The sequence below is a fragment of the Fusarium tjaetaba genome (genome assembly GCF_013396195.1).
Source record: "Fusarium tjaetaba strain NRRL 66243 chromosome Unknown NRRL66243_c0000091, whole genome shotgun sequence".
In the NCBI taxonomy this organism is placed as follows: domain Eukaryota; kingdom Fungi; phylum Ascomycota; class Sordariomycetes; order Hypocreales; family Nectriaceae; genus Fusarium; species Fusarium tjaetaba.
The window spans coordinates 159,770-171,980 of NW_023501287.1; the positions used below are offsets into that span (position 1 = coordinate 159,770).

A 12,211-nucleotide genomic window follows, 5' to 3' on the forward strand; every position below is an offset into this window, starting at 1 on the left:
AGGACAGACCGCCCCAGATAGATTTATGTAAATGTAAGGCAGGTTCACGATGCCTTTAGGCGAGCTATCCCGACTTTTTGGACAAGCGGCTTGACTTTTTTATTTCAACTCGGGAGGATCTAAACATGGGTCATGTGGCATTTCCATAGCTTCATAAGATAACCAATAACATCAACTGTAGAATTCTACACCTAGGTAGGGTAACTCTGAGCTCGTAAATAAACACCAGATGTTTAAGAAACCTTTATAAATTCCTTGAATTTCATGGACGTGGTGGTTAAAAGTGAAATACGCATAGCTCTGGTCGGTAGGCAGAAAGGTCGTAAACTGCTTTTCGGGAGGCTGGTGGGTTGGCAAATGGACCCTGAGGCTCAAGAGGAAAGGTCCAAAACCCAAATGCAGTTTCAAGTCCGCTATCAACCTGCTCGGGGATCGTGTATCCTGATCTCCATGGGTTTGTGGCGTGTATCCTTATTTCCCAGTCAAAACTCTCTTGCCACTTTTTATCTTCGTCCTTTAGATACTCCATAGCGCTCGCTTCATCAGTAATGAATGGCTTCTGACATTCATCAGCTGCATATGCGAATCTGAAGACACATGGCCTTCCTGCTCTTAGTTCCTGGAACCAGTTCCTCCAATCCAGAGCCATTCGCCCAAACCCAGGGAAGCCATCGAATGAGAAACTCTCGAGTACGTTATCCTCGATAGGACGTGGGTCTTGCTGCCGTGAAAAGCTACCAGTCGCCCCTGCAACAGGAAGTGAACGGGGGTATACAAATGGGAGCGAGCGTTTCGTGTAACAGAAAGAATTCCTGGTGAAAGCCAACATCACCCTAGGCAATGAGTAATGAATAAAGGTGACATGCTCAAATCGGCCAACAGCTTGGCGAAGCTGGTCTGAGGAAGCAGCACCTTTGTAGAAGCAATGAAACAAGAAATTACTCTTGCCGTCGATGCTGAAAGATACATTGCGTAGTCCTTTCTTTTTACGGTCGTGGCGCCAAAGATCATTTGCAAGGGTTGTAAAGTGCTCGAACCCAGGAAATTCCAGAGTGTCCAGCTCAGGGTTGAACCAAAACGTTCCCGGTGCGTGTAACTGTGAACCCTTGGCGGAGTAGCAAGGAAGATGCACCCTATAGAAACGACAAGCAGCTGCACGAGATTCGGCATTGGTGCAAAAAATAGCATTGGGCCTCGGTGGATTCTTGAGTACTAATCTGTGCTCTTGATCGGTAGGTGGGAGTAATTCTGACCGGCAGAAATCTCCAGATCGTTTGTCTTTATGCCAAAGCTCAACCGGGATATATCGCTCGCAGATCAGGCTCTTCTCCCAAATCATGTCTCTAATTTCTTTCGGGAGATTTGGGAACAAATGGAATGTTAAGCTCGACTTTGCCGGTAAAGGATTGAACAGGCCTCCATGACGGGCAGGTGACTCTCCAGACAACAACTTAGAGGACTCCATGATGAAAATGGAAGATCAGAATGAAATTATTGAAGCTCTAGCAAACAAGGGGGAAGGCCTTTCTCTTATATACTGCAACTGAAAGTTTTTTGGTGACTCAATACCTTGCCCATTGCTTTCAGAAACTTTATGTTGGTTAAAGTTTATTAAGCTATACTTTCACAGGCCGATGTATTATTTGCAGCTGCACATTTGACTCAAGACATATACTTCTGCGCATGAACCATGATTTGTCAACAGGTCTCTATCGTTTATTTCATAAACGACATACTGTTAATTGATGGACTGAGTATTAGACTTTGCAAGATGGGGATGAGTGCTTCCTCTAAGATTAAACTACAGGCTACGAACGTACATGATAGATGAGAACGCGATATTTATTTTCTTCGATATAAGCTTTTATCTAGAAGCTTTCACGATAACCACAAATGTTATTGCAAGCCCTAGGGCATTGCAAGAGGAAGAGACTGAGTTGCAATATGACACTTTTCATTCAAGAGACGGCTGACAAACCACCGATGGCCCCAATCATATCAGTTGTTTAAGCTCTAGCCAATCATTGTTATCAAAGTCGTATTTTGGTCCTGATCGGGGGCTGATTCGCATGGATTCCCCAAAGGTGTTGGGATGTGTAGGCCGAATCACATCATGAAGCTGTCAGAAGCGAACCAACAGAATGACCGGGGGTAGAACCCCCCAAAACACATCCCCTCCTGCGGGATTTATCTATGCCTCATTGTCTGAGAATTTGAGTGCTTTTTTCTTCTATTTTATGCGACTTTGATCATGGCACCGGACGAACCTCCCGCCGAGACTGAAGGTGATGCTTCCACGGCGGCTCGGCCTCTGCATCCAGTCACACACTGGGAGCAATTGAACGAGGTAAGACAGGCTCTACTGGACCAGCGGTAGCATTAAAATGACGTGTTATAGCAAGAGGAGGCGGAGAATAATGATGCTGACTCTGTCATCTCCAATCCCGCCGAGTCCACAGCATCAATGACCTCGAGCATTCTGTCGTATCGAACCATTCAAGGACGAACGTTTCACTCAGAAAGAGGGAATGCTCAATACTGGTATTTCCGTGTATAGTTGTCCCCACGAGTACGGGCGCTAATGACATGCTGTCAGGGCTGCCAATGATGAACAACAGAATGAGTCGATGGATATAGTGTGAGTTTTCCCTCATCTGATGTCCCGCTTTCGACTACTGATATTGTCAGACACCACTTTTTGACTCGCCTACTTGATGATAAACTATTTTTATCACCTTTAAAGGATAATATCCAGGTTCGTGGCAACCACCGGATTATTGATCGCATTGCAACTCACGCAAAGTAGTCAGCTCTGGATATTGGAACCGGGACAGGTAGGGCATTCCTATCGACATAAGCAGCAGGTCGATACTGACAAGGAATGTCTAGGTATTTGGGCTATGTATGTATAAGACGAACGCCATTAGTGGAGGACATGTTGATACTGAAACCTGGAAGTGACTTCGCCGACCAATTCCCAAGCGCAAAAGTGGTTGGTACCGATATCTCGCCTATCCAACCGTCATGGGTTCCGCCCAACCTCGAATTGTGAGCTCAATGTGCCATTACCCGTATCTCTCTGACGCTGATACCTTCTGAAAGCTACATCGACGATTGTACGCAGCCATGGACTTTCGCTCCAGATTCCATTGACTTTGTTCACATGCGTTATTTATTTGGCAGCATCAAAGACTGGTCAGCGTTGTTCAAGGAAGCGTTCCGGGCATGTAGACCCGGCGGGTGGGTTGAAAGTCACGAGGCCTCTGCGATGATGGAGAGTGACGATGGAACCGTTACAGACAGCAGCGCAATGCATGAATGGGGAAGATTCTTTATTGAGGGGGGAAAGAAGATGGGACAGCCATGTACCATTATCGAAGATGACCTTCAGCAGAAGTGCATGCGCGAGGCTGGCTTTGAGGACATTCAAATCGCCGACTACAAGGCAAGGACCCAGTCTAACATTGACGAACAGTGGCTAATAGTTGTATTGCAGATTGCTATCGGCGGGTGGCCTAAGGATAAAAAGATGAGAGAGATTGGCCAGTATGTTCTAGCTGCTCTGGAGCAGGACTTTGAAGGATATGTTCTATACATGGCGAGCCAGCTCTTGGGGTGGTCGATGCAAGAGGTGAAGGTCTACTGTGCACAGCTCCGGCGGGAACTTCGGTCGACCGCGAACCATCCTTTCTTTCGTTACCGCGCCGTTTATGGTCGAAAGCCACAAGTTTCTTCTTGAGCAGGGTTTCAACATTAACGGGTACTTAATTTGCCATCTTTCTATTTAGCTGTTGAACCGATCAAGACAAAAACTCTCAAGTTCTGGATCCACCTCACCCGTGATGATCTGCTTACTGAGCAGTTCTCCAACAAGAGCAGCGTTGGTGACGCCAGAGTGCATGACGGCGACACTGACGCCTTCGAGGCCAGTTGGTCCAATGATTGGTAGACCGTCTTTAGGAGTAGGTTTGTGACCGACCGTATAATAGTCAAGCTCAAGATTCTCTCCCCCAAGAAGCGTAGATTGGACCTTGGCGAAGACTTGGTGTGCGGTTGCTTCCGGATCATCGCCTGGGTCGTCGCCAGGATTCTCGCAGCCTGCCTTGATGATTCCATCTGATGTCTGCCGAATGTACAGATACTTCGAGTTGACTACATGCCTGACCAATCTTTCTTTGATGGGTTTCGAGTTCACAACCAGCGCCGGCACCGAGATGATAGGGACGGCGATTCCTTCAGTTGCTAGGAGGGGTACAGTGCCCAAGCCAGCAGCCACGACAACATGATTGCCAAAGACCTTCTCTCCGGATCCCAGCTGGACTCCTGCGAGTTTGCCATTCTCCTTGATAAACCCTTTCGCTGTCGATCTGATCACTTTTACATTGCCTCTGGCCTCTGCGTTCGCCACGAGCATCTGTGCGACAACATGGGCTTCCATAGCACCCTCTTCAGGATAGTAGAGGGCCCAATCTGGCAAGGTAGATTGATCGAAGAACGGCTCATGCTCAGAAACCTCAGGCTTCTTGATGTTGGCGATATGATAGCCCCATGCAGTCAGATTACTCTCGGTCTTGGCCATGACCTCGGCAGTCTTGTGCCAATTGATGGATCCGCTCCAGGAAATTGGAAGATCTGGAAGCTCCACATGGATTTGTCTCCATCGCTGTAGGGATCGGCGACGAAACTCATAATAGAATCTTTGGCTAACTGAGCTCGCATTGAGCCAAGCGAAAGAGGCCTTGGAGGCGGGTCCACCAATGTCCTCTGCCACGATGGTAACGCTAGTGTGATGAGCCAGGTGCCAGGCGATTGTGGCACCGACAATTCCACCGCCAACAACGATGACGTGAGGTTGCGCCGACGTTTCCATAGCGTCTAGTGGTTTTCCGTGGAAGGAAGAGAACGTTGGACAAGATATTCACGTCGATACGAGCGGGGCCTCGACAATATGTCAGATAGTGATGTTACACGAACCCCGCTTTCAATCATCATAAATGCGTAATCAGAACAAGCCGAAAATGACGAAAGGATAGTTGGCAAACGAAAAGGATCATAATTGCAAACGGACCAAGATATCGAACGATGAAAAAAAGAATTGAGAGACGAATCTCCCCCGGGAAGGCTCGAACTTCCGATCTCCCGATTGTCTATGAATAACAGTCGGACGCTTTAGCCAACTAAGCCACAGGGGATCAGCTAATTGGATGCTAAAGGCAGCGCAGCCAAGGGTACATGTGCATTAACTAATTCTCTCATGTTCTGATCAGTACATGCCGCCCATCGCTCTTATACTCCTACAGTTTGGGCTGACGGGATAGATCAAACTGCCACAAGTTAGTATACTCTCACTTATTGAAATAATGAAAAACATACCTGAATGCTTTTATCCTGGTCGAGAACTAGGCCCCGTTGACCAAAGGCGATCCAGGAATTTGGGAGATTGATCTTGGCCCCATAACCTGCCTCAAACTCTTTCTGGGCTTTCCTCACCTCCGAGACGTTATCCTTGCTTCGTAGATGGATTGCGAAGATTAAATTGAATTTAGGGCGGTTTGGATTGCTGCCAAAATACGCATCTGGGTTAAGGCTCAGCTCCACTGGAGTGTTCGCAACAAGCGTGCGGACATGGCTCCCTGCGAACTTCTGCAAGCTTTTGACGAAACCCGTAATGATATCGTCGGTGTCGCCACCGGTCACAGTTAAGTAGTACATCGCGACAGGTGAGGCCGATAAGGTCTCAATGTCTTCAGGTGCCGCGTTCACCGACTCGTGGAGCGGAACAACTCTTTCCTGAACACACACAGGCAATGCTGACGCAAAGTCGGAGAAGTTGACACCGTCTGGGCCAACATGCTCTTTGGCATATTGCGAGCTGAAACACGTCTTCATATGGTCTTCAGACTGGAAGTAAAGCTCGACGATGTCGTCAGAAAATGCCCACCAAGGATTGGCGTTGACGCCTTGGCCATCTTGATGATTGTATACTGCATCTTGAATATGGGTCTGGAAATACTTTCTGTGGAAATTGTTAGAGTTGTATGATAGAAGGTGAGTCAACGTACGATGGGGTGACCTCTGGCGAGGGTCCTTGGCTGAGTCTGCCGTGAACCTGGAAGTGATAGTCGAAGAACTCCTGTCGAGTGAGACCAGGCTTCCTCCTGATGGCTACTATTTGCTTAAGGTATGGCATGCTTGAGTTTTGAGACCTTGATAGAGTTCTTTTTTAGTTGCCGAGAACTCGGACGGATTGTGCGATGGAACAGCTATATACCTGAAGCCTGATACCAGATGACCTGGTGTTGTGGGGCCGATTCCGATACCTGCAAGTAAATGGCCGAGTGGGATTGAACTTTTCGCAAGACAAGTACTCCGTGTTAGCTTCGAGATGCGGCGACCCGGCAATGGGGGAGCTCCGTGTGTGGCCAAAGCCGGCATTGGGGGACATGCTGGTGGGGACATTGAAACATTGACTAAGCGGATGATGGCATTTGGTGATTTACGTCCCCACGTGCATACCTACGAAATTCCGGCCTCTATTCGAAACGGCGGAAAAGTCTTAGGTAAGTTTAGGGGAACTTACTATGCCTTTAGAATGGTGATTTCTGTCGTCCTGTTCAAAATCACAAGCATGTAATCCCGACCTGCCACGTCAGTGAGAGTACCAATGCTAGCCAACTAAAAGTGATGATCTGCAGTTGAGATGTGGGATGATATTGGCTTGAACCCTCGGTATTAGTTAGTTAAGTGTTTTCCGCTTCCTGATAGCCTTTAACCCAGGACTTAGTTGATTCGTTCTCGGAAGTTGATTCTAGGCATTGCTAACAGTTTTTGTAGTAGTGGCTTTGATCCAAAGGATAGGTTGCTTGATTTCTTAGCTTTTAACCGGTGGCGCGAAAAGAGTGCCGAGTTTGACTGTCTCCTATCGCTGAGTACTATTCTACCGCATGTGCACTAAAGAGTTCTTCGAGAAATTAACCCAATCACAAAACTAATTGAGATTGTTCATTTGCACTTGTAGTTGAGCGCTAGCAACCACTATACAGAACGTGAACTTGTGACTGGAGGTCTACAAGATCCTCACCGTGCTCTTCAAACAATTTGCCATGAGTTCATCAGTGTTGATGACCCCTGGAAGCTTACCCCAATTCATATATCCGATACGATAGAAAGAATCTGACTGATCAAGAGGCTGGTACAAAGTCAGTCCTCGAAAGCGAAAACGAGATCCTTCTCCCCTATCAAGAAACAGTAAGAAATAGAAACGGCCCTGTGCGTCCTTGAGTGACATTGATAATCTCACAGCTTTGTTCTCCAGCCATCTACTGAAATCTCTGAGATCAGGTGCCTCTAAGTATGAGATGACTCTGTCATTTTCTGACCCTTCGTCAAGGTAGAGTTCACCACCTGTCGTATGATCTCCAGGAACCATAAAGTCTCCTCTGCCCAAGAACAGCCCAACAGATCGATAGGCAACTTCAAACAAATAGCCGCGGAGCGTTATTGCTCCGCCCATCAGGAATCCGTCCGGCCCTGGTTCACCGAGAGGCATTATCTGCTCGACAGTTATAAAGCAAGGTTCGTGGACTAAGCCCTTATCTGTACTGACCAGACAGTCTCCTGCAAGAGACGCCCAGCTCCAGGACGCTGCCGTATACGTAGCTGATCTCCGTGCTGAAGAGCTGACCTTCCACAAGAGTGCTGCTGGTAGATGACTTCGCCAGAGGCCAGCAAGATAGTCGTCAGTTAGCTGGCGTGTCTGGCCAAAAGACTGAACAACACCCGAGAATGCAACCAAACGATCGGTTTCTCTCGTCAGCTTAGTTCTCATATATGCTAGGACACGCTGACTCCAGGCATCCATTTCATCTGAATCTTCAGATGGTGCTGACTCCTTGAGGGGCTGCGTTTGACTCCACCATCTTCCCCTGTTGGCTTGCGGTGTTCCAATCGGCCATAGCTCGCATGCCAGCTTTTCTCTACAATGCCACCAAAGCTGATGTGACCCCATGACCAGTGAGCGCTTGGAAAGGTACCATTCCTGATAGACCCATGCCCGGGTACGCAAAGTGCAATATGTGATATCGTCCTCTAGAAGGCCGTCACTCAATAACTGGAATACTTCCCCACGGGACTTCACACGTTGAGGGTTGAGTAAATGGGCATAACGAGCCACAAAGCTGGTTCCTGAGCTGTCGGAGGCTGTGGCAGAGCACAGGTTGAATATTGCATGCTCGTAGACCCGCTTCATATCCTTCGCTTCTTGTATCCAGTCCAACAATGAATCCTGAATAATACACAGTGAATCAATCCATATATACTTAAAACCCATTCGGTGAGACAATTGAATGGCTTCTTGATAGGTATTGGGCATTTCATGGATGCTTATGCCAACGCGGAATCGATCAACGTTCTTTTCGAGAAGCTTGATCGCCTCAACTTTCCCCCAACAATGGGAGAATGCTATATAGTCAATTGGATCAAAAGATGCATCCTTCGGCAAAATGAGGCGAACGCTTAATTCGTCAATGATCTCAATTAGTCTTGTCGGCATGTAGTCTTGGCCGCTTTTTCGACACTTAACATGGGTTTGACAACAAGAGTCAAGCCAGTTCTTGGCAAGTCGGATGAAATCTGAATCATGGGGTGAGACAAGCGGTTTGTAGGAGATAGAAAAAGAAGCAGGACCTAAAAGCCTTGGTTAGAAAGTTTGATATGGGTAGCTGGAGGCATACCAGGGTCTTTCCAAAGCTCAAAGGCCCAGCAACAGCCACTTGGAGTTATCCCAATGATCAGGCCCTCAAGGGTGTCCTTGAAACCTGCATTATGCAGATTCAAAACATATTCAAAACTGCTTGATCGACACTCCAAAGTTCTTCGGGACCAGGTATTGCTGTGTCGGATTGTGCCACAAATATAACAGCCGAGATCGGAAGCTTTTTCCAGGTCAAGGCCACTCTTATGGTGAGGCTGATTGACGCACAGTGTATTGCTCCTTAAAGCCATATCGCAGACAGAACAAAGTCTAGAGGGCTCTACTACGGAGAGATAAGCATTCATTCTGAAGGGCCGGAGGTTAGGTAATTGCCAAAGAGTATGATGTTTGAGTGTTTCTAAAGTATGGAGAAGCAAATGAGGGGGTCATAGGGCAATTTATGTCCCGGTATTGTTACACTGTTTATCAAATCAAGTTAGATATGTATCTTGGGATGGAATTATCTGTTACACTAGGAGTAACGATTAACACGTAGCTGCATAAAGTATTACAGCATTTTCTTTATCAAGGTAGTAGGAAAGTATGTTATAACTGGTGACTACTTATATATAAATCTCAGAGTATTACTTAAAGTACTTTAATAGTATAGAAAGTTCTAGAGTTTATACAAACAAAGCCAAGAAGTATAGAATAAACTATTATCTTAATAGGCCTATGACTTTGAGACAGCACAGTGTTATTCAATTAAGAATTCGATATGAAAAAGTTTTGATAGCCACTAATGTGCGCTGGCACTGGTCACCCATAACGGTAAAGGGTTTTGTTAATTGAAAGGTCTCACGACTAACAGATCATCTAAGCTCTTCCCGCAAAAACGGAAATCATTGTGCATCATCAATCCTTTGTTCGACCTCTTCATTATAGACTTCGTAGTAGTAATTGCTGGTCAAGACTTGGTGCAATCATATCATTGAGCCTTTTTTTCGTTGAGCAGGTATTGATCCAATTGCTGTGAACATGATGTCCTCAACTCGCTTTCCGGGACCTTGGCTCGAGTAATATCTCCAGTTGCTTTGTCAATCCACTTGACAAGAAACACCGACGTCTCTGAGGTTTGATCTTTCGACATGATGGAGCCACTGCCTTCAAGGAGGGCTTCAATCGCCTTTGAAGTATCTATTCGGTCATGGGTTAGGGCATGGTAACACTCGCAAGACTCAAGTTGGGCGTACCTTCTTGACTCGGCATGATCTGGCGTATAGGTGTGAAGACAATGGAGAACAGCAATACATGGCCATAAACAGTGCGTTTCAATACACAGATACAAGAAAGTTGCCGCATCACTGATGTCCATCACCTCAGATAACCACTGCTGTTTACTGCAGCTTTGTAGTTAATCACGGTAGATGTTATGGGCGCGAATGACGCCCAACCTGGATGTGTTAATCACTTCACAGAGTCTCAGATGTTCATCACTATCAACTTTGATCTTCTCCGCCAATCACTGCCTCTGGTGTGGCCTATGAATCACTGAGAACAACCGCGTGCGGCCGCTCGAAGAGAAAAGGCCGTATCCCCCTTTCTGAATGTTCATGATTCCCTGTGTCACCGAAAGAACACCATTCCAGTAATCAGCTGTGGCTCAGTATTGAATGCATTTAGATAGGACCTACTTTTTATTAGTAAGGGTCACTTAATGGCATTTGAATGACTACTTGATGATAAGTTGGTGCATGGTAACCTCAGACACCCAAGTTAAGCTGACTGTCTTGATTTGACTTGGGTTTTTTTTCTAAATTATTATAAGAATGTTGCCAATGACCATACATCGAGCAGTTAAATAGATAGAGTCATAAGTACATCACTGACACGTTATCCATTGATTCACATATTCAAAGCCGCCACAGTCTATTGTTAATCACAGTGGCTTTATGCCGTGAACATCCCCTTCCTGATCATTACTGAAACGCTGTGTTAATCACCAAGAATGCTGAACTTGGGCAACTTCATTGGGAAAAACTGAATGAAACTCCCTTTGAGGCGATCCCGTGCTAAATGAATCACCAAATCTCAAAGATTTGCTGCGGGTTTAACGCTACATCACCACTTGCTCGGGAGTCATTATCTGCTCGTTTCGTTGTAGTCGCTTCAGCCTTGTCTACCCTTGTTATAATTCTGCTGATCACTGCGAAACAAAACTTTTTCATCTACGCAGCAGACCCAACAGTGAGTAATCAGGCTTTCTTTCCAGTGCCCGCCATGATGCGTCATATCATGGCGTGAATACGAAGTGACTTCGGTGGCCTTGTTCTTGTTCATTCTTTCTTTCCTTAAGCAACCATTGATTCAATTTCTTGGAACAAGCTAGCATTGGTTCGCCTTCTAAGACCTCAGCTTGCCGGCTGTAATACACTAAACTTTAACCCTAGGTGAACCTTCTTGATTCAGTATGATATTAGTGCAACAATTAAAGACAATTCAAAATAGCGACAGGTAGCCATAATACATATTAATATAGAGAGATGTGAAAAGTGCTGTATTACAGTTCATTGCCACGAAAGCTTAATATAGTCTACTTTTAGTTAATTAGTCACTGAGTAGAACTGCTTATGGCAACTTGACGGGAAAAGACCATATACACCGAAATTACATTATTGAGCTGTTTGAGAGGCCATGCTTGTTGTGAACAGCATCGTCTAACCACTCACGACTATAGTCTACAATGGCCAACCATTACTGGAGTTCACACATACAGTTCACACATACCAACATCTCCTTTCATCTTTAACTCTTTGTCACTCCTATTAACACATTTACAGTATATTATTTCTTAGGATCTCTAATCATGAAAGGTCAAGGCTTTCTAGGATTGTTTTTACCCCAAAGGGCATGTTGCCAATTTGTTTTATCATGCTTTTGGTAGCCTTTCGATGAGTTTTTTTGTTGGCGTTATTTTCGTTGTAAAATTCTGACAAGACTCGCCATCGAAATCTGCTAAATCACCATGTGCACCCTCAGGAAACTGAGAACTAATTGATTATACCCTGACATTATTCGCTCCTTGTGTCAAAACTAAACCCTTGTTCCCGATCTAACAAATCAGATTCCTTTTCTTGCGCACAACCCTGTATCACCCAGAAATCTGCGTTATTGGTCCGCTTGCAGTTAATGGAATTGGATTATTAGCTCTTTTTGGCGAGCTTTGCGATTCCCCGAACGATCGGAACTAACGACAACAACGCGCCCGGGTGGGAAATCATGATTCCATTCCATTGAAAAATTCCTTTTCTATGCATGTAAGATGTTGGCAATCTCGGCAAAACCGTATATGGCGGAGTTCGCTAGGGAGCTAAACTGCATTTGCATCCAACTTGGTGGAGAATGAACATGGGTGAAGTCTTGGGAGTAAGCACAGCTGGGATGACGAGCCTACTGCAACCTTGTGAGGCAACTTTATTTTGTCTCGACTGCAAGTGTGACTTGACATTGTTCGCGAAG

The 12,211-nt window shown here is 45.9% G+C and overlaps 5 protein-coding genes across 5 annotated transcripts; 1 reads left to right on the forward strand and 4 right to left on the reverse strand.

Annotated features, from left to right (window-relative positions):
• Positions 1-277: 277 nt before the first annotated feature.
• On the reverse strand, positions 278-1,465 carry FTJAE_4806 (uncharacterized protein; the record flags this gene model as incomplete). The annotated part of the gene is made up of 1 exon (XM_037351247.1): positions 278-1,465. One exon carries the CDS (start codon positions 1,463-1,465, stop codon positions 278-280), a length of 1,188 nt encoding a protein of 395 aa, XP_037208063.1.
• A 786-nt stretch (positions 1,466-2,251) lies between these two features.
• Positions 2,252-3,739, forward strand: FTJAE_4807 (methyltransferase; the record flags this gene model as incomplete). The annotated part of the gene is made up of 5 exons (XM_037351248.1): positions 2,252-2,347; positions 2,399-2,541; positions 2,597-2,638; positions 2,689-2,755; positions 3,125-3,739. 5 exons carry the CDS (start codon positions 2,252-2,254, stop codon positions 3,737-3,739), a joined length of 963 nt encoding a protein of 320 aa, XP_037208064.1.
• Positions 3,740-3,784: 45 nt separating this feature from the next.
• FTJAE_4808 (Opine oxidase subunit B) lies at positions 3,785-4,870 on the reverse strand (the record flags this gene model as incomplete). The annotated part of the gene is made up of 1 exon (XM_037351249.1): positions 3,785-4,870. The coding sequence occupies one exon, from the start codon at positions 4,868-4,870 to the stop codon at positions 3,785-3,787; it is 1,086 nt and encodes a 361-aa protein (XP_037208065.1).
• Positions 4,871-5,294: 424 nt separating this feature from the next.
• On the reverse strand, positions 5,295-6,190 carry FTJAE_4809 (uncharacterized protein; the record flags this gene model as incomplete). The annotated part of the gene is made up of 3 exons (XM_037351250.1): positions 5,295-5,324; positions 5,374-6,016; positions 6,063-6,190. 3 exons carry the CDS (start codon positions 6,188-6,190, stop codon positions 5,295-5,297), a joined length of 801 nt encoding a protein of 266 aa, XP_037208066.1.
• Positions 6,191-7,200: 1,010 nt separating this feature from the next.
• On the reverse strand, positions 7,201-8,248 carry FTJAE_4810 (tol; the record flags this gene model as incomplete). The annotated part of the gene is made up of 3 exons (XM_037351252.1): positions 7,201-7,235; positions 7,324-7,552; positions 7,607-8,248. The coding sequence occupies 3 exons, from the start codon at positions 8,246-8,248 to the stop codon at positions 7,201-7,203; spliced, it is 906 nt and encodes a 301-aa protein (XP_037208067.1).
• Positions 8,249-12,211: the final 3,963 nt, after the last annotated feature.